Source organism: Hetaerina americana, unplaced genomic scaffold (assembly GCF_022747635.1).
Source record: "Hetaerina americana unplaced genomic scaffold, ioHetAmer1.1.p SCAF_81, whole genome shotgun sequence".
Taxonomy (NCBI): domain Eukaryota; kingdom Metazoa; phylum Arthropoda; class Insecta; order Odonata; family Calopterygidae; genus Hetaerina; species Hetaerina americana.
In genome coordinates, this window is record NW_027287439.1 from 1,609,976 (window position 1) to 1,633,323 (window position 23,348).

At 34.1% G+C, this 23,348-nt stretch overlaps 1 protein-coding gene across 1 annotated transcript in view; it reads right to left on the minus strand.

The window, feature by feature from the left end:
• Positions 1–6,917: 6,917 nt before the first annotated feature.
• The window catches only part of LOC139698305 (uncharacterized), a gene marked incomplete at its 5' end in the record, with an annotated part of 87,667 nt that continues 71,236 nt past the window's right edge, over positions 6,918–23,348 (minus strand). Inside the window, 4 exons of the mRNA XM_071597189.1 lie at positions 6,918–9,988; positions 12,280–12,636; positions 13,263–13,530; positions 14,712–15,392. Of these exons, the coding sequence (XP_071453290.1) occupies positions 9,180–9,988; positions 12,280–12,636; positions 13,263–13,530; positions 14,712–15,392 (2,115 nt within the window). The remainder of the gene's footprint in view (positions 9,989–12,279; positions 12,637–13,262; positions 13,531–14,711; positions 15,393–23,348) is intronic.

The following is a 23,348-nucleotide window of genomic DNA, read 5'->3' on the forward strand; positions in this document are numbered from 1 at the left end:
ACGTCACAAAGGGAATCAGGAGTTCCTAATGAGAGCACTTTCTTTTAGTTGCGATATTAGTTGGAGTTTGCCATAGACCATTAGACATTAAGCCCATAGCAAAAACTGATTTCGTAGTGGGACTGACTTTTGATACCAGTGATACTTGATCTACAATAGTGCATCATCATATCCTGAACATCTGGGAGAAAAAGGACAGTATATTGTGGGAAAATTAAGAGAAAGTTGAGAATGGGAATACATACAAAGAGTGGCCACACTGAACAGTAAAAGATGCAAAAAGAGTAAAATATAACATTGTTATAATAATAATAAAATTTTACTTCACTATCAAACGCCATATTAGGAGCCTCAAATGATTCATTATTGAGTCAATAAGAGAAATTAAAGGCATGTGAGAGAGAGGGAAAGGGGAATGACTTTGGCCTTGTTAAAATTAAGTTACATATCTTTTATTTTAATTGAGTTAGAAATCAAAGGCCAAGATTATTTTGGTGAAGTTAAATCAGAATTAACCCTAAAATGGTCAGCCTAATTTAGCAAATATATATATTTTTAATAATTTCAAAAATTAGAGTCCAAAAATTTGTCCATTTCTCAAAAAATTGAATAATTATATAATCTATGGCTACATTTCTTTTGATAAGGAAGAAGTGCCTTATTAAAATCGTGGTCTCTCTCCTTTTTCCTCTCATCACTAACACCTGATATTATTCTGATTTGGATTCCATTTTGTCCGATTGATCACCTTTTAAATCGTCAATTTTTTAAATAAGTTTTTTCTGATGAAGTTATGTACATTTAAAATGTCGTTAGTACTTTCGATAAATTATGATTGGGTGATAATGGGTTGTCTCCAGGATAAGGAAGGTGTTTAAAAGAAAGGAGAGGAATGTAAATTGGATATAGCTCTGAGGAATAGGTTCTTGGTCCTGCTGGGCACCATACTTCACTTTAAGTTATTTAGTGTCTTGTTGCTTTTAAAAATATTGGTGAAAATACATGTCCGGGAACATATTACTATGCATCTTCAATATTTTAAAAGGTTATCAGTCTGCCTGACAGGAGGACTATAGATGATGGATAATTACATGAAAAGAACAAGCTATTGTAACCACCAAAATCCAATTCAGAATTGAGTATAAGGAAAGTCTTCCAGATCAGTTGGGTGGATCTTAATTAAAAATATGATAAATATTAAGGCTTTGATTGGATATCTAATGAAAAAATTATTTTTAATCATTCTCTGGCTTATTGAGTAGAATTGGAATTCTTTTATGTTTGGTTATGGTATAAAATACATTGTGTGATTTGCAAGTCAATTTCCAAATATGAAATGATCTTATCAGGCCCTAGGCTGCTGAGCACAAAGCCATTACTTACTCACTTAAGCTATCATATTGTGAAACCATAGCATCACATCTGTCAAAATGCATATTTGGTTAACTCTTCTCGAACCTTTGCCTGCCCAATCAGAAATTCCATAAGTACCTAATGTTAACTGTTGTGACACAAAACCTATCCAAAAACATTGTGTCATTTGAAAAGAACTTACATTTTAATCTTTGCCTCCTTATTTTTATTCACTAACTCATTTTCAATGTCATATGCACATGTTACATTCCAATTGTCCTCCTCCTTTGAAAGTTGCAAAAGTTATCCCGCTCTATAAAAAGAAAAGTAGCCCCCACGAAATGAATTCTTATCGCCCAATATCTCTCCTAAATCAGTTTAGCAAAATATTTGAGAAAGTGTTTCTCAATCGCCTCATCCCATATGTTGAATCTGAGAAGATTCTGTCAAAATTTCAGCATGGTTTTCGGCAGAATAGGTCCACCAAATCTGCTACTTATCAGGCAATAGATAATATATTGACAGCTCTTGATTGCAAGTTAGAATCTGTAGGAATGTTCTTCGATTTTTCTGACGCATTTGGCTCAGTAAATCACAATTTACTATTGCAAAAAATGCATAAATTAGGCATTAGGGGCAATGCACATGACTGGTTAGTCTCATATCTTCAGGGCCGTCAGCAGCACGTGGTTTTGCTCAATGATGGAAAAAAATTCATCTCTCCTGGTAAAGTTGTATGCCAAGGTGTCCCACAGGGTTCAGTTCTGGGTCCTATCCTGTTTCTCCTCTACATTAATGACCTACCTGAGAATATAAGAACCAACGAAAGGGATGATCCACTCTTATTTGCAGACGATACCAGTATCATACTCACTGCCTCTACAGTCCAAAGTTTAACAAACAATGCTAAACAAACTGTTCAACATCTGAACTCATGGTGTAGCAGGAATCAGCTGAATTTAAATGTGGAAAAGTCCCAACAACTTTACTTTGCAAATAAAAACAAAAACATGGCCACTTTTGCAATTGAATCAAGTGGAAAACTAATTCCCCAAGCGCCCCATGCAAAATTCCTAGGAATAGTTCTAGATGGGCGGTTGTCCTGGTGGGAGCATATATGTCACCTGGGCAAAAAACTGAATACCATTTGCTTCCTTATTAGAAGCATCAGGTTTACCGTAACAATGGATGTCCTCATGTCAATATATTATGCAAATATCTACTCCTGTATAGTATATAGTATCCTTTTCTGGGGTTCTTCTCCGCTTGCAGACACAATATTTAAAATTCAAAAGCGAGCCGTACGGCTAATTGTCAAAGCAGAGCATAATGCTCTTTGTCGTCTATTATTCCATAAATTGAACATTCTACCTTTGCCATGTATTTATATCTATGTATTACTGGTGTACACCTTTGTAAAGCTTTCAATGTATGACACAAATTGTGGTATTCACCACTATGGGACCAGGTCTAAAAATGATCTGCACCGAACTTACGTAAGAACTAGAACCACCACATAGGCCCTAAATCTATGGGTCTCCTTATGTTTAATAAGCTAAATGAGGACCTGAAATCCAGCACAAACATTTGTCTATTTAAAAGGAAATTGAGAGCTTTTCTTCAAAGGAATTTGTTCTATTCTATTAGGAATTTCATGGAACATGAAACTTAGAATAGGTATATGTATTACATTGTGTATTATTGTATATATTGACATGTCCTATACTATGTGTACAATTTTTTGTATGATGCAGTCTCTGGACAAATAAAAATTATTATTATTATTATTGTCAACCAAGATTGTTACTTGGTATGTCAGGGTGTCAAGAAAGTTCTTTCTTTCTAATAGGTAGCTAACAATGTATAACTTATTGAACTATGTATATATGATAATGTAAAAATATATGATTCATGTAAATTCAACCCCGAAGATAAAATACTGAATGGATGAAGCCAAAGAGGAAAATATTTATGTTGAACCCAATTAATTTCTTGCCTTTTCTAATCCAATTAAAGTTCCAGTGAAAGTTTCCAGGAATAATTTTTGCAGTCTAAATTTGCATGGTAAAATTTAATTTATATTGGAGAAAATGGAAATAAACATGGCAAGACTATATTTACTCACGAAAAAACCAAAGTCAATCATGATGTACAGTGGGATAATTGGAAACATGAAGCCATGGCTTCATGTGAAAAAGGGAATCGTGCAGAAAATTCCATTTTTTCTCCAGGAAACTTTCATCAGGCCTGTGTTCTGTAGATAATTCCTTGTTGTTCAATAGGGTTTTACCTTCAATTCTTGTACATGTACTTTAATTGGTACATTATTCTTGATAATGGTTATTGTTTCCCAAATATGGGGTTTCTGTAAAACTTTTAGAATGTTATTCCTGATCTCACGCTTCTCATCAGCACTTAAAGTCATATTGATGTTCAGTAGTAATTTTCACCTTCTGTAGTTCTCATGAATTAATATTTTCTTTCTTTGTTGCCCAATATTATGTTATGTATAGTAACTTTTTCATAGTAATTGTTTCATAGCAACAGTTGTTATCTTACTGTGTTTGATAAAATTGATATGTAATGCTGTCACTGCTGTCAAGATTGCATATGAATTTCTTGAGTGTAACCATTTGTAATCTCTTTAGTATTTTTTTAAATTATAGCCTTACAATTATTATTCATAAGAAAGCTGTGAGTCTAGAAATAAATCTTAGAGAAATGTGTGGAATTTCATTCATTAAGAGATTCGAGGATTATTAAAACAGGGAAGTTATGAGTAAAGAAAACAGGATAAGTATTAAACATAAATGTGTGTGATAAGTGGCAGAATAGGATGATTTTTTGAATAAAATGGTGGGAGTGAAAAATTATTGAAATCAAACCATTTACACAGATATGCATATTTTGAAACTACTCAGAATTTTCCCTGAGTAATTAAAATGTTTTTTATGTTATTTCTTGATCTTCATTGTTTGTCTTTGTAGCAGAAAATATAACTGCCAATAAACTGGAATCCTATATGTATGCATAAATAAAGAAGAGTAACTTTCAATCTATAGGTGAACTGTTGTAAGAGAGGACAGTATACATCAGCAGCAGCAGAAACCATCGTTTTTAGATAAAAGCTTTCAGATTGTCCAGGTCTAATTTTCTCTAATATGTACTGTTTTCTTCAGTTGACTCCCCAAAATATAACCCAATTAAAAATATGGTATTTCTTGTAGCTCTTTTAAAAAAATTGTTATATATTGTGATGTTTTGTAGCTTGTATATCTTATCCCATAGCTTGCATGTCTGATACAATCTGAAAAATATACCCATACATTATGCAGAGATTCCAGATTATCAATATTTTCTGTAATGGACTCTGGAGAATTATTTCATCTAAAGAACATGAGGATTTTACGATGATAACATGCATAATTATAATCATAAAGCATATAAATTTGATTTAAAATTGAAATGCTATTACTTTTCTTAATACTTCAGACTATAGGACCAACATAGTTTTACTGGTGGTACCAACAAACAATGGTACTGGATTATAAGATCTGTGATCTATAAGTATCTCTTAGAGAAAATTGCATTATGGTTACCAATAGTGAAGAGACTAATAATAGTCGTAATCACCGCCTAGGTCCTAGATTAATTAAAAGTAGCAATTTTCCACTATGCCATAGCAATTTCATTCTCATGCCATTGCAATTTTTAATTAATCATGATATTCCACCATATCATGCCTGAAACGTTTCTTTTTATTAGGTCCTAGATGTTCCTGAAATCTGTAGTAATGGGTTTCTACTGAAAGTATGCAAAGTATATGGGGTATGTTTTCCATATAGGTACATATGCATTAGGGGTTATTTGAAAAGTAGTGAGCTTACTAGTTGGCCTCAGTGAGATGAAGTTTGCAGGATTTTGAAGTGCAGCTTTCATCATATTGATTCAAATTTCAATTTGATACATCAAAATTCTTGGGAATTCGTCCATGTCATTATCTGACAACCTGCTCATGGGAAAGTGTGCTTGTTCCCCTGAGAGTTCACATTTGATTGATTAAGAACACTGATTCCAAAACCATTTTTTCCAGAGCAATCATTTTATTTCTTGAGGACCATGATGATCACCCCAGACTATAAATGGCACTGCAAATTTGTCGTGGCAATGAGGGAACAATCCAAACATCTCTAATCACCAGAGGTAATCGATCTAGTCCATGACTTCTGGTGAAAGATGATCAAGACAGATATGCCAGAACTTTTGCCAAGGGTTTACAAAGGTGGAACATCACTGGAAGAATTACGTCATACTACAGGAGGACTTTGGAGAGAAATACAAAAGCGCAGTTTTCCTTGTATGACTCATACACAGGTAGGCTCAGTACTTTTTAGACATCCCTTGTATGCATATATATGTTTCTATATAGCTGCTCTATAGGTATCAAATGCATATATAATTGATGGAATTGTTAAAAGGTTTAGGTTTAGCCAAATTCTTACCATTTACTCCCCATTCTTTGATGGTTAACATGGATTTGTGTGAGATCTAAATTAATTTTCTAACATTTGGATAATGAAAGTCTTAAAAATTCATAATTTTTTACTAGCCTGCAAATGACATTTCAGCATTGGGGTATCATTACTCACAATTACATGTGTCATAAAATCTGAAATATCTAAGTGATGCCATCTATCTATAAGTAATTTTCAATAGTAGTGAAATATGTATCTCTGTCATATAATCTATAAAAATAGTATTACTTAGCTGACCAGGGGAAGAGCATGCATAATTTGATAATATTGCCAGCGAATTGGAAATCAATTTGCAATGACAAATTGGGAATGACAAATGTACTCTCCTCTTCCACTCTTTGCTTATTGCTGGGAGAAGTGATTTTCGTTTGAATTTTTTCCTCCTGCCTGATTACTTTGTAGAGCACACTTTATAGATGAAATGAATTACTTGGCCACTATCCTAAAGTTGAAAGAACTACTGCAAATGCCATGCTAGGTACTTAGATGAAGTCAACCACTGATGTACACCAAAATTCCTGCATTTATATCATAAATGCTCAGGATAGCACATTTCTTGACAGTATCTATGTTGATAATAGAACTGTCTATAGTTCAACTGAGGCATGCTTCAGGATTCATGCCTAAGATTTAACTGGAATTGACAGTCTCATGGTTGGATAGAAAGTGTACCTCTTTTTCTCTTATTTGAACTAACAAATCGTGCTTTGAATTTTCCTCCTTCCCTCTTCTTTCTTAATCCTACTTGCCCTAATTTGTTAGGTAAACATACATACTGACTCATCAATTAAAGTAGTAATTGTATCCTTTCCATGGTGAATTTTGACTATTTTTCCTGCAAAATATTCTTGTAATTTGGGTTTTCATTCACTTGATGATGTCAACGACTGGTTGATGTTAGTGAAGAGATTCTTTTGTATGATTTTGTGTTGTAATCAGTTCAAATGCAAAACTTATTAGCTAGTCACATACATGCAGAAATCATATTTAATCTTATGCATGCAGAAATCATGACATTAGATGTTTTCATTTTTCTGAGGCAAACTTTATTCAGCTGTTTTTATCAATGCATTATTATATCAAGTGAACATTATAACTTTATTTGGTTGTGATGTTCAAACTATGAAGAACAATAATTTGACCATAATAGCAGATGAAAACAATGTTTTATGTATGTACTCAAAATGGATTTAGAATTCACACTTAATTCTTAGTTTACCACACATAACAATCAAATAATAGAATATTAGGCCTTAAATAAAAATATCACTCAACAGTAATTATAGGCTTGCCTCTTAGAATGTAGCTTCATGGCCTTCCCCCCTAACTCTTCCAATATTCAAATGAGAATCGCGTAATTGCTTGCACTCACCCTTAGCATTTACTCCATCAAACACTCGAAGTGGGCTTTGTAATTTGAGCATGGAATTATTATTATTGTATATTTAAGGAGGAATAGCATTTTGCTCCAATCATACCCTTCTAGTCACACCACTCTTCACCCTATCACACAAAAAACTTTGAACCTCTAGATGAGTGATACCAAAACTTTTCGATCACATGTAATTTGCTTGGTGCAAGTCTACAAAGTATTTTTATAAAAATTTCATGATTGGCTATAACACAAAGGTCATACTCTGAATAAAAACAAGTAGACCAAATGGTAAAGTAACAATGAATTCAGCATGAGAATTGCCTGAGCATTTTAGTAATGTATCTCAAATATACTTATCAAATACAATCACTTTTCCACAAAACTCTGACCTTTACTCTGGAAAATGCGTTGGTGCTTCTAAACCTACATAACACCAGGAATCAGGCAAATCATGTGCTAAAATTTTGTGCAATTACAGACTACCTTGTATTGGTGAACTTTCTTAACCAACCATTCAAACTAAGAAAGAAACCATGGCACACACCACGTGAGTGTATTTTCTTGCGGTTCTCCTTGAAAACCAGATTCAACAATTCATAGTCTCTCTCTAACCTGTTCATGTTTATAACGAGAGCAACAACAACAATTTGGTGATTTATGCCAACACATAGTTCTAAATTCTACACTTGAAAAGCATTCTTATACAAATTAGTATACTCACATTCACACATTCTAAAATATGCACCATCTTTTTTCTTTTTAAAAACAAATATACACATGCACTTCTTTTAGATAAAAACCTGTTCTTCATATTGGCTGTTAAATATTTATTGTTCATTTTATCTCTTAATGTTCTACTCAAATGTATTTTCTTTCAAAATCAATCATGTCTTAATATATATTGCAGCTTTCCTGTCTGAAAAAGACAACACATAGGAAAACAATATAATCACAGGCTCAAAAGCTTCACATAAGTACATTTTTCACTATAAATGGCCAACCTAATATAGCTGTCTTGCATCACTATGTCAGTTGCCATATTTTCTTCTAGGATCAAGTAGCTCACATCAGCAATGCATGCAGTCACTCATTTCACACCATGACATATTGTTTTCTTTGACCTGCTGTTGAAAATATTCTCACTCAAAGTTTCAAAAGACTTATGTCACTCATTTTTTCCACCTACTGTATTTCCTGCTATTTTTTATACCTACTGAGGACATTTAAGGCATATAACTACAAGAAGACATTCCAACGAGGCATGAAATAAAATTTATTTTAAATCATTCGAAATTGAAAAGAAGGGAAACTTATTCTTTAACTGTAGTTACACATATTGACACATGCAAAAATTTTTAGCATTACATCTGGATCATACCAACTTGCACATGCTCATTTCAGTTGATGGGAATGGATTTTATAATTTATATAAAATTGTTAATTTAGAGTGAGTTCTTAAAAATGTTATGGAAGAAAATGTTATCAGGAGTTTTTTTGTCAGTATTTCCATCAAGATATTTGTTTTTAGTTATCATGTATCTATTTCATTGGAAGTCATGATGAATTTCACATCAAGGTGATTTTCTGGTTTAAAAAAATTGGAAGAAAATATCCTTAATATGCAAGATTCAGAGTAAAATATTTCAGGGAATAGGGCAGTAAAAAAAATATAATTTAGATTATTATGCTTATATAGAAGGAATGGGACCAAGGACAAATTCTGGAATGACTCCTTCATAGCTGTTATAGAAATTGCTCAGTGTTTGAGCAAATAAGTTTTTTGGCCTCTGAAGCCAATGTGGAAAGGCAAATGAATGCACACAGTGAGCATTTGTTCAGTTTTAGAGTGACTTTGCCATTATGCCAAAGGAAGCTAGGAAGACGTATTTGCTGTTGGCATGGCCCACCCGCAAATGCTATGATGGAGGGAGAACTTTTCTGACTCCTGAAGTGCCCAGAACTCCAGAAGATGGTGTCGTGCTATCCTCCGTTTTCTTGGCTTGATTATTCGCAACATTTTCGAGTAAGCTTGTCTCCTCTGTGGGTGAGCAGTCTGCAAAGAGGAGATCATCGACCAATGTTTTCTTTTCAGTCTTTGTCGGCGGGCAAATGTACACTTTATCCGGCATGTTTATCATTCCGCAGTGTGGGCATTTTCGTTCTCCATCCTTAATCTCAGCACTTGGTTTCCCTATCAGTTGGGCATTACCGTGTCCCCATGAGCTCTTGTTCATTGCCTTCACGCTATTGGCTGTCAACCCTTCACTTTGTAACCAGCTCTCAGGAGCAATAGTCCTCCCACAGCTGGTACAGGCCTTACCATGCAGCCAGTCAGGCTGCGTAACTGTGTTGATAAGCAAGAGGTCGGTGGTTGGATGGCTCAACCCAGTGGAGGATAGGGGGATGCGCCTTGCTATTGGGTTTATTGACGTTTCCCCTTTTGCAATGCCTGCATTTCTGCCTGTAGAGTCGATGCCCCACTTTTTCCTTCCCTCATCTGGACCAGGAGTACAATTTTTGGGGCCACTTTGTTCAGAATTAAGGATAAATTTTATTGGTAAGGCATGAGGCTTTGTGCTAGTTTTGGGTCCTATCCCTCTCTGAATCATGGCAGCAGATTGAATTTTGTCCGGAGAGGAGAGCAATGATGATTGGTGCTGTCTTGCTGGTATAAGCGAAGTGGAAGATTGTCTCAGCTTTGGGGAGTACTCATCTCCTGTTACATCTGAAAATTATATTTAAGAATCATATACCCTGAAAATTGTTGCTAAATTGGATATTAAAACCCTACAGAATAAAATATACACAAAAATGATTTTGGTGCAAGATGCAAAGTTTATCGTTCTGAGGAAAATTGCAGTCAATCAATGGAAACCTGGTTGGATTAGTTTTTTATAGGAGTATCTTATGCAGCAAACTAAACATTATCCTTGGATGTAAGTAATGAGTGTGACTTTTTTTTAAGTAGATTTAATAAGTTAGCCACAAAAGCAATCTCACTTAAGTTAAAATTTAATTTAGTAAAGTTTAATCAGGTTTACTAATTAGTTAATCCTCAAGATAATTTAACTATAATATTTTTGCTTGCATCAAACAAATTGTCCATTTCACAAAGAAAATATGAATCCATGCAGAAGATGATGAGCAATTATATATCCATTTAGAAGGTAGAAGAAGTTCCTTGTTCAAGAGTGGCAGGAAATGCCACAGTAATCACTTAAGTGGAATCTCCTCCTGATGTATACATTCATATGGGAATTTAAAAGCATAGAAATCTTCTGCAGTATGTTAATAACTTGTATAAAATTTATTGGGTGAATGACTTCTTGAGATCTGCCAAGCAAACAAATATATCCCAGTTGTATTCTGCACTCCTTTCCATCAGTGACCTCATTACGTCAATGGCATCATGTGCACAGTTTTCCTAAATACTCAAAATGATCTTCCCCCAATTATGGGAAATTACCTTGCCCTTTTCTCTATCCTTTTGTTGCTGCTGCTAAATACTACCTTTGTTGCATTTGAAATCAAATTTATGATCCTATAGTATTCACATACCTTTGCTTTTCCAATTTGTTGGGATGGTAATTAATACTGGATGAATGAAATCTTAAGGCTAAATTTCTCCCTCATAAATGATCCCATAAAAACTTCTTTTTTCAAACTTCCGTCGTAGTTCTGCCAGGATGTTATATACTCCCACCTCTTTGTTCACGAGTGCTCACGCGGGTTCAAATCCCGGTGGTGTTGAATATTTTTCAAGTATCTCGATCCCTACTTGAGGTGCTTTGTGGGGAGCACTTTGAGTGAGTACGCCGTCTGTCGGATGGGATGTTAAACTGCGGACCCCTTGGCACCTTTCGTAAAGAGTAGGCTAATGCAGACGCCGGGTTTCTCTCCACCCTTCATCCTTTCCTGTCCATCCCGTATGGTGCAAATGACCTCAGCTGTCGGTCGCCTTCCCTCAAAACTACTACTACTCTTTTTTCATTTTAATTTCTTTTATCACCTTTTCTATTTCACAGTTAAGTGAGATTACCTAAACTTAAGCTACCCTTAGTGACATTATACTCCCAGTCTGTCTAAACTTGTTGGCCTAATACTTTGACCATAAAATTCTTGGATATATTCTTTCCATCTTACTGAATCTTTCCGAGCTCAAAATATTTATTTTTATATTGCTGATATCGTGAAGAGATTCATTCAAAACTTTTTGACAGTTTTTTCATTTTCCTGAATGATGCATCTATTTCACCCCCTCTCTCTAAGTTCTCCATAGCCTTGAACTGCTCTTTCAACTAATTTTCATTCACCCCATTACTTCCTCAAATACATTTTTATTTGACGTTGACATAGTATTATCATAAAATGGTTAAAATCATATACTTTTAGCTCTTTTCACTTTCTTCTCCCTAAATTTGTGTTTAAATGCTTCTGTTTCCTTATCTTACTCATCTTCCTAATAATCCCTTAAGTTTTTTCTGGCTTCCTAAGGCGTTTCCACTGCATAATCTCCTCTCTTTTTTTTTGGGGCTTTTTTTATCCCAGTTTTAAGATATCCCACCTTTTTTCTCCATAGCTATCACCTGATCCTCTTCCAGGATTTATTACTTGCTTCCTGTTATTCCTTTCTTTTCATATCAATGAAAGCATCTTTATTTCATTTCCTAATAGATATTTCTTCCCCTTAATAATAGAATACGGAATAAAATGGATTAGTTTCAGGAAGCAATTGTTCTGATTTCTCTCTTGAGCGCAAAAATTAGAGTGTGGAGATTTTGGCTATATAGGTAATCTGAATGGATATGGATATATCTCTGCTGACCTTTCACTCTCCCCTGAACCCTATTAATGCCTTTCATTCTCCTCTTCAATTTTAATTTGAGAAGAATTGTTTTTATATTAGTGTATTTGAAATTATGGCTTTCATCTGTTAGCTCTTTTGAATGGAAACAAAGAGTCCCTGGTAGACCAAGAGCTGGAATGGTAGTTGGATAATGAATGAGAGGTACTAACCACCTGAGGTAGCTCCACCATTATCAGAGGTGTTTCCGCATGCTGTAGTATCAGTGGGAATGAGTTTCTCAGTTTCAGGATCTGCAATCACGGATGAGCGCTGGTGATGGAAATGCCTGTGTGAAACGGATGCTGTGCTCCCACCATCTGTGCTGCCACAGCCGATAGCATCTCTGCTATTTCCAATGCCCGTAGCTCCGAACCCTATTAATGCCTTTGTTCCATTGCCATTACCATAGTCTCCACTTCCACTGCCTCCTGTGCTGTCTGACTTCTTGAGTATTGATTTCTTGCGCCTCTGCTCATTTGTGTTGTCAATCGATTCTACCGACAGCGATGACTTACTCCCATTTTTCCCTGGAATGAAGAGTCCTCATTTATGAAGAAATAGTTCAAATAAAAATTATATAAAAATTGCATTTTAGTTTTATAAGTAAGGAGAAACTTAGATAACCATTGATGATGAATGAAAGTGAGGCATTGTCAATCATAGTGGTATCTTAGGATAAAAGTTTTCATGAAATTTCCAGCACATAATTTTAAAACATCTGAGGAACCTCCATGAAAACTTTTACTCTGAAATACCATTTTTAACCTTATTATTAGTACTTTCTTACATGCATATTTTCTTTTGTTAAGTTGTAAATAACATTTCACCCAACTCACATGTGAGACATTTTTTTGTAGAATGAATTTTTATGTTCTACTTTAAATACTTTTCTAATTAGCTTTATATATCTCTATACTCAAAGCATAACACAGTTTTTTGACCATTAGCTTAAGATCTAGGATTTATTGCACTAAGCATCCAAGATAGCCTGATAATGTATTAGCTGTGTATTGGTGTCTTTTGGGAGCATTTGTTACTAATTTACAGCACATGTGTTTTTTATCAAAATGGTTGATGAATATATTTTTTAAGTTGACTGTTATTGGTTAATGTCTATATATATTATTCATATATGTAGGGTATGCCACTTTACCAGCCCTGTAAGTGGCTAAGGATTGAAGGCCAAATAAATGGTGGTTGAGGATGCGTGTTGCTGATGAAGCAAGGCTGCGACCAGGAGTTGCAAAGAGGGAAGGTTTCCTGCCACTACTGCTGCTTGCGCTGCGATGGTGGTGGTATTTGTCAGGAGTTGTACTTGCTGCGATGCTTGTCGTCCCAGTGGCCATAGATGCATCTGCCCAATCTGCATCTTCTGTGCTACCTTTTTCTGAGTCACCAAACCGAGTGCGTTGCTTTGCCCCCTGACATGGTTGATTCATTGGCATTAGCAAATATCCCAGAGAATGATGTCGTTAAAATCTATTAACTATCAGATTGAGAGCGCAAAGGGTTTTCATTATAGTTCAGATACATCAAATGTTTGAAATGTACAAGCCTAATTTAGCTCTTACATTTCTATCTATCTGATAAATACTTAAAGATATTTAAAATGCTCACTTAACTGCATGCTCTAGACCAAAATGTTTGGTTTCTCATGGCTTTTAAGATGGTATTTGGCAGCTAAGTAGGTAATTGTAAGGGTGCAAAGGATATTGTAAGGCTTTTAATGAAAAATTATTAGATTTTTCAATGATATTGAAATTTATATATTGATTTTTCAGTCTGTAGATAATGGGCAAACGACCCATGCTCCATATTTCAAATGATGTATCAAGTTGCAAACATACTTTTCATAAATAGAATACTCTATTTTAAAGTGTTGGATATAATAAAAGCAGTAGGTGTCATAAAGCTTACTTTTGCTGGTTGAGTACAAGCTGTCAATTTATCTAAGCTACAGAAAAATTGTAGGTTAAATAGTGAATGAGAAGCGTAGTTTGCTAGGAGGTTACAAAAATATTACAGTATAAAGTGGTTTGAGGCATCTAAAAGTGCAGTTAGGAAATGTTCTCCCATACCTCTGCATTCTCTAATAAATTAACCAACAATAGTATTTATTGCCAGTTGCCTTGTCTTCTAATTATAAACCTTTATAGCATTTCTTGAAATTCTGTGAAAAGATTTATTATTTTAGAGTTAATGAGTGGAGCATCGATGGTTAACTGATTAGCTACACTGAAAAGTATGATAATTTTTTGGTTGTCTGCAGTTAAAAACATTTTAAAAATCATAATCCTTTTCTTTTCTACAGCAAAGGATTAAAATATGAGCTTGATGAGAATGAGGTTTTAATAGTTTTGTCTGCAAACATTTTTTTTATTTGAGAGTAAATAGTATGCTATTAGCTGGATTTTGTATTACAGCTTAAGAAAAATATTGAATGTTGCCAATTGAGTCAGCCTTACATATACATTTTTGGGCTAAAAAGTGACAGATTTATAGTTTTTAAATTTGAAAGAAATATTGGAATGATCCTGCCTGGATTTTTTTTCCCTTGAAATTTTGTGTTCATGAACTCTTGGAAGTAAATGTCCGCACTTACTTGTTGGAATCGTGTCTTTCGATGCTTTGGGAGTGGGGCGTCATCATCCAGGCTGCCTCTGCTCCCGCCCAATGGAAACTGTCGCCCACTTCCCATCCCTAGCTTGTCACACTTTTGCCCTAAAGATGTCACGCTTGCTTCCTCAGCAAGCAACCCTCGCAAGGCACTTACAAGAGCCGTGTCTCCAGAAGCACTTTTTGTCATCCCACCCACTTGAGAGGAGGGTGAGGTCATTGCAGGGGTTGGTGTGGAAGGGAAGGGCACAAGGGCTCCTGAAGATGGGCTAATTGGACTTGTCATATCTCCCCCCTTGCTCACTGCTCCCACTTTCCTAGTACCGTCAAGTGGGTTCACGTAGAGATTGTTTGAGTCATCGTCTAGGAGGTCGGCCTGGGAGGCTGATGGGTGTGTCCTGCAGCTGGCATATGTCTCTGAGCTATCCACACTGCTTCCACCATCCCTCTCTGCACAATCCCTCCTTTCCTTTGTGATGCCCTCCAGCCTACCAAGACTATTCTCCAGTCCCCGGGCACCATTTCCATTTTTTATTGCTCCTGGCCGAAATGACATCATTTCAATGGCATTTTGTGGCGGGGAATTACAAGTTTGTAGTTGCTGTTGAGGGAAGTCTCTTGTTGGTAGAGGCATTAGACTCTCAGCGTCGATGAATTCTTTGAAGTCCTGCAGCATTGTGTGTAAGCAAAATCATGGGAATATTAAGACACACTTATGAAACAAATGTTTGTCGGTTAAACGTGTGTGGGGTTGATATTCAGCTTCTTAAACATATGAGAATTTGATATCTTGAATGGCCAGCTAGTTTTTCACTTTATCACCACATATATTATGTATAAGAACTGTAAAGCAAATGGCAAACATAGTAATGACACATTAACATGATGTTATGTTTTTATGAGAAACATGTGGGTAGTTAGAAGATTTTTCTTGGATGTGATTCATGAGTTTTTTTGCCATTATTGTTGAAATAGGCCTCTACAAGATGTTTGAACCATCTTTTAGGAATGGAAAATTTTTTGAATCTGATACTAAAATTTCATCATTGTTTTAATCGATGTTATTACATAAACAGTTACACCACTTTGATTTGTGTAGACACATTAAAAGTTCAAATTTCCTCAGTAATTAATGGCGTAATATATTGTTTTCCACCTCATTAAAATGTTTATTTATGTGTACACGTACAATAATTGTGTTTTGCAGTAATTTATTTTGATATTTTGCAGAATGTAAATATTAGCTACTCACTTGAAGCTCATCATGCTTGAATTGTGTAATAGTTGGAATCAAATGTTAGATGTTCACTTACCTTTACATCATGAGTATGATTAAATAGGCATGTCTTGATCATTAATGAAGTTAGATTTTTTTATACTGAGAGCAAATGGAGTTGTCATATTCTATAAGCATGTAGTTGAGTGCAAAACCCATATAATCTGCTATACATTGTGAATGAATTTTGTACTACTCTGACCATATATGTTTGGAATTTTGAGCTTTTTAATCCAATAATTGTACATTGCAGGAGTGTAGATGACAGAGGATCATAATTTTGTCCCTCTGTGTGTAATTCTAGTGGTTGAATCAATACTTAATTCAAGTGAGAAAATAAGAAATAGTGTGGTGGTGTTGGTATATTTATAAGAGGCTATTTAAGAAAACCATTTAATTCTGATCATCACTCATTCATCTTTATATTAAGTTGAGGAAAATGGTGATGTCAGTGTGGAAACTACTCTAGATGCAGTTTAAAAATCACTGTATTTGCAGTCTGCTATGCTGCATGCTGATAATAATTAAAATTTTTTATGAAAGTATTTGAAGTCAATGGATGATTTTCAACCTTGAAACACATGGAGACAAAGGATAGGTAGAAATGGGGGTATTAAGGAACTCCTCTCTATATGAAAATCACATGGCTGTTATAATGAGACCAGTTACCTTAAAGGGTGTTATACGTACATGTTTCATAACCTCCATCAAAACAGTACTTACAATCTGTGCTTTTGGTCTTAAGGTCTTAAACAATCACTTGCTTTTTGGGGATTTCTGCTTGTGGATTGTCTCACTCACCTCCTGCTTGCTCATACGCGGAGACACACCCTCACCTCACAATTAAAATAAGCAAGTCATTGAAGTCAATGCCATCAACTCTCACATCACACTCCTCAAAGTCACAACATTTTTTTTTCAGGTTGGTGAGTTAGAGAGAGGGAGAGAGCTTGTCATTTGAGAGGGGTCACATTATGCCCTTTGGCAGCACCCGTCTCTCCACCCGTGAGCCTCCTTCCCCCTCCTCCTCCACCTCCTCCTCTCTCCTGTCCCCTCATTTCATCATCAACTGCACCATCCTCCTGCAATGCATTGTTGCCAATGGGTTGATTAATCGGTGGAGAATTCTTGTTAGTCAGTCACTTTAAAGTTTGTTTACCTGACAGCTTTTATTTTTTGAAATTTTAATTTTCATTTAAATCTCTGCATGAAAATACAAAGTTAGTAAAGCGTTTGGTTTTAGTTTTGATTCTGTACAAAAGTATGTATTAAAAGAAGCACTTGTAAAATATTAGTGGTGAACGTTTTTACTCTATTATAAACATAATTTAAGGCAGTGAAACAAAAAATGTTAATGCATTAAAAGGTTTGAGAATGCATATGCAGTAAGGTTAGAATAATGTGTTTATATAATAACATATGCATCTGGAAGCTGTTTTTTTAAAGTTTGTGAGGGGTTTTAATATAGTGTGATAGTGCCATGTTTCTAAGATAAAAATCAGCAGATGAAAACATAGGCATATGTTGAATAGAATTAAAGAAAAGCATTGAAGCATTCATTTAAAGTTTTTATATATGTTATATTTTTATAGCAGAAGCAATGCAATGTAGTGATAAATATTAAATTTGCCATAGGTAAAAGTAAGCATTCATAGCAGAAGGTTTGATAATTCTTGTTTTGAGGTCCATGAGATAATGATCTTAGATATGAAATTAAAGAACCTACCTATTTTATGCAAACCACTACAGTATTTTGACATTTATCTGAGATTGTAATGTAGTTCTGTGGAAAATTCCCTTTAAAATGAGATATTCTTATAGGGAAAGACACACATGAAAATGTTAGTTAGTTTGTAAAAGATGCTGGCATTATTCAACATTCAATTGTATTTGTAAGTAATGGTTATAGTTTTAATTAGGGACCATAAAATTCTCTTAGTGTTGAAAAATTTAGCTGTGGGCATAATTTCTATTTGTTCATTTTAATGGAGCACAGCTCATTTTAGTATATTATTAGTACTTGTATGATTAGTAATTACATAATTAGTAATTGTGGCCAATGGATATCTGTTTAATTATTTAATTATTTTTTAACTAAATTTGTTTTACCAGTCCATTATTATGCCTCTTATGGTTTTTGAGTGGGATTTATTCAGCTCTACAGTTTTAATGTAGATAATGTCAAAATAGAATGTTTATTATAGATATCTATTGAAATTAGAGATTAGGTTTACACTTTTTTTGAAATTAGTGTTATCTCTTCATCCTAGTGATATATTGATGGGCGAATGGGTATATATTCTCATAGTTTTATTTAATTATTGTTTTAATATAAAATACCTCATTTTCTTTGACTAGACTAAAATACCATACTAACTTGTTATGGTGCCTTAACTTTGTAAGTAACTCATTTTTTTATATTGTGGGTGTTAAAGACTGTGTCCTTAGTTAAGGATTTATTCTCATAAGTGTTATGGAATCATGTTGAGATGTCTCACACAGAATAATACATATATCAAATAATTATTAAATGGCTAAATTAAAGAATCCTCAATTTTTTCATGTTTTATCTTAGAAACATACTCTATCAAATGCAGAAAATTAAAATATCTAAGATTGAGGGTGGTCTGGAAATATTACGTACCTATTATAGAAAAACAATTAATTCAATTCTATCATTTGTTTTTCAATTTCTCTTACTGTTTAGAAATTTCTATGAATATGCACTATTTAAAATGAAATGGAATGCTATGAAATAAGTATGCTGAATTCTGTACTCTCCTAATTTTTTTCACGATTGATCGCCCTTGCACTCACGACTGCCTTGGGATAATATAGGATGATATCCCCAAAGCTTCTGATAATTTCTTTATTGCAATTATGTCCATTGCAATTTCATTATGCCAAGCATGAGGATCATCTAGGAAGCCTGATTCAAAAAAGAGGCATAGTTACATTTTCCCTTATATCCTATGAGCGATCATACCTACTGTGGATGTGTGAATTCTTATACTTTATTTAAAGAATTTTTGCAGGCCAAACTGATACTTGCAAGGAAAATATTGACTGTTTGTTTTTTATAACTCATTTGAGAGACATTGGCCATCTGGTATATCTTTGTACTCCCTGACATTTATTAGCTTTTTATAAGCCTTGGATTTCATCTTTCTATTTAATTACTGTGTAATCTGTTGATGGACTATGATTATGGGCAAGATGTGTTCTGAAGGAAAGCAATAATGTGCATGAAATGCAGAAATTCTGAAGAAGCTGAAATAATTCTCATTAAATTAAATACATTCTAAAATGCATGAATGTGAAGAGGCTTTTAGTTAGACACAATCAGTGTGAAAAGGTTATTGTGAAACTAGCTATTGAACATTGAGTGGTAGTTATAAATGTGTTCATTGTATCTCTTATATGTGAAAACTTTCTTCTTTGATTGTCCTTTACTTTTAATTGCAAAGTGATGCCATACTTGGTGCATTAATTGCTTAATTTTCACATTTTCAGAGTACCTATTTATTCAAGTTGCTCAAGGGGGTCATTATGCTTAATGATCTGAACTTGGCCAAAAACTGCTTAAGAAGGTGAGGAAACATTGATGTGCTGCTATATGTTTTGTAGCTAATTAGTCACTATGGCTTATCCTGTGCCGCTGAATTCGTTGATGAACAATAAGGTCAGTGAGGATCTTTAAGGTGTATCATACTTCTAAAAATATTGGACAGTTAATGGCTAATGCAAAAGCCAGTAGAGGGAGTCTAGCGTTGGCAAATATGTGTCTCTCATTCTTTTTCTTGGTCATTAATTATTTCATACATTAAATATGAATCATCTTCTTTCTCATGAAACATTTCTGGTCATCAATGATGCCAATTCACTAAATTGTAAGTGTAATTTTTTTAAACTTTCATGATATATAACTATTCATGATGTATTATAATGCTGCTTTCCCCCCTAAAAAAATTGGTGTTTATTTCATGCATGCATTTGAAATGATTACAATATAGGTGGGCACCTACTCAACTAATGGCGATTGCTTGTGTTAGTGAGACATAATACAGTTTTCAGAGTATAGCTTTGTTAAAAGGTGTGAAAAAATTATGTTTGGGTATTACTTCTAAGATGCAACTTGAGAAAAACTATTACAACTGCTAGGTTGATGGCAGGGAGCAAGTTGTCATTTACTAGAGAATAACTCTTTGTTGTGAGGAGTTACATTTTTATGATTTTTTTATTGACATTTTAGCTTCACTTCTTTTGCACTCTGCTTCCGCCTTATGAACCATTGCATATTGTTTTCCAATGTACTTTACAACAATCTTACTTATTGATTTTTACAAGAATTGTTATGAATTGCACCCTACTGTTTACATGCTCAAGAAACCTTATCAAGTGCTACATGTATGTAGACTTTTGAAAAGACTAGGTGGTCTGTATGTTTGATTCTGCCCTTGTTATTTGAACATTAATCCTAGATGGCCTAAGTAAACCCCCTTTTTTCAGCAGTCTTTTAAATAATGTCCATGTTAAATAATCATTTTCAGGGAGGGGGTGGCAAATTATCACACTGTAATAGTTGTTTAAAGTACTTCCAAAAATATGAAGCAAAATAAATCAGACAGACTTTTTCTTTTCCTTAAGCAATATCGCCTCTAACAGAATACACTATTTCAGGTTTATAGTTGGCAAATATGTATTCTGTGATAACCAATTTTGGTTTCCATTGTAGAGTTGTAGCCATGACTTCAAACATGCTTATCCATAGGCTTTTTTCAAGAATTCCAGTAAGTTTTCAAAAGTTTTCTTTTCTCATTTTTGTAACTTCTGCCTCCTACCTTCATGCTATCTAAAGTTGTATATACATGTATGTATGTATGTATAAATATATATGTATATAAACCATAAAAACAGTAATCAACCCAAAGGTCGGTTTGGTTGGTGATGGTAGAGTTCACCCAGTACTAAGCCCGACAGCGTGTGAAATTCACACATCAGGGTAGGGGGGCCAGTTCCTTTCACTGTGCCGGTTATGGTTTCCCAGGATCTGGTACCCAAAAAATCATATAGCTTGGGTGGAGCTGCAGGTGCCCAGAGACTTGCCCAGGAATCGAACCTGGGACCCTCCAGTCAGTAGTCCAACCCTCTACCCCCTGGACTACCGCGACCCACATACAGCATATATACATACACCTGTATATGTATGTATATATATATATATATGTATATATATACATTATTCTGTAATACATAAGTGTTTATGCATTCATTTATTGTACTTCATTGGTATCAATCAAATGAGTAAATATTCATACAAGGTTAAACTCTAAGTAAACTTGTATACATGCACCTGAATATTTGTGCGGTGATGGCCAAGTTTCGAAGTGTCACTATTTCCAAATTTATGCAACTTAAAACCCATGCATTTGAATCCAGTCTCTGATGCTACCATTTTTTTCTTTAATATTTTTTCCTATTTATTTGCATATTATTTATGCCAAATTCGGCTACCTTTCTTGTTTAATGTTTTAGGTACTTACATATGTGGTACATTTTTGCAGTCTTCCACTTTAATGTGTATCCTCACTTTGGCTGGTGAAAACATAAAATATATTATAATGTACAATATTTTTCTAATTTTTTTCCTTAAGGAGCTGCTTATGTTTTAAGATTTGGTGCCTCATCTAATTCTTCCATTTCCATTAGTACTTTCAGAATTTGGACTACTCTCATTATACAAGGCCTACCAAAGGATATATTTATCATGGCATAGTTAATGGTTGAATTAGTGTAATATTGTGTTTGAGGTAAAATGGTTAATTTGTGGACTATGTTCATTGCAGTATATCAGAGATTACACAGATTGAAGAGATGTGGCATAATATTTCGTGTTAATCTTCTAGTCCCAGTAAGTGCACCAGTAATACCTAAGTCCAGATTTAAAGGAAGGCTCATATTGACAGCATGGGTGTTTGAATTATGAAAACTATTACTCTAAACAATGAGGGGTTATCGTATTAGTCTTGTAAAGATTTCTTTTAAATGCTGTAGAATAATGATTAATCCTCACAAAATCTTTCACTTTCAAATTTTTAATATTTCTTCAATCACAGAGGATTGACAGAGAACTGATATGGATGGTATGGGAATTTCCCTTCAACTCAAAAAACTGTCAATGGTACAAGAGAGTAGCAGTTAAACACCTAATTAATTTGATACCAAACCATAATTAAATTAAGGAGAACTTTTCTTAGCCTGTTTGTAGTCAGATAATCTAGAGCGCATTATTAAAAATGCCTGATGTGATCACATGATAGTCAATTAATAGAAAAATATGCCCATAATCAATTCCAATAATTCAGTTTTAAATTCATTTTCAAATAATTTTCACTATACACCCATTTTTTAAAATTACCTTTGAGAAAAACTTAATTATAATTTAATAGGTGGATACAAATTCATATAGAGAGGAGATTTGATAGGTTATTGATGAAAGAAAAAGGGTTGATATAGATTTTGAATGATAGGTTCACATGATTTTTTTGTTAATATGATAGCCAATATAAGCATTCAGAATCCTTGATTACCAGTTATGTGGAATAGCTACCATTCCAAAATGTCAGCAAGCAGTATGCAGACCACATTCACCAAAAAGCACACATGCAGTTTTAAGCATGCATAAATCTTATACTAAGCAGCACATGTTTTTTTGTGAGTGGGCATTCTTCCTGAAATAGAATATGAGATTACCAAAAATTCTTGCATATAATAAAGTAATAGATAATCACGAGAATTTATATTCTCAATGATCAAAGATCTTAAACTGGATTTGGGCAAAAAACTTGATTTTGTGACAAAATTCTCACATTTTCACTTAAGTAGAGTGGGGCATTTGTTAGTAAGCTTCAATATAATTTTACAACACTGGTACCTCATAGTTTCACATTGAAAAAATATTTGAATTAGCATTCAGTGATATTAAATTAAGTAACCTAATGAATTTTGGGATTAAGATTCATTTCCTAAATAAATATTTTAATCATTTTCCATAAAATCAAATTTGAGAAAAGAAAACCGAGTGCTTTAAGCAAGTAAATTCATGATGATGACTATGCAAGTAGTAGGTACCGCACTTTGTGTTTTTGAAATGAAAAATACTAGTTTTTCCAGTAAAGAATAAGTAAAATGACTCCAATTTTTCCTTTGAAATTGGTTTCAGAGTTTTAAATTCTTAAGTGGTTTAGTTAAAGATTGAAACAAGGCATTATTTTTTAATAAGTGCAATACAATAAATCATTGGAGCCACAAGTATCGTGCAGACAGAGAGGTCATTTTTTTTTGATG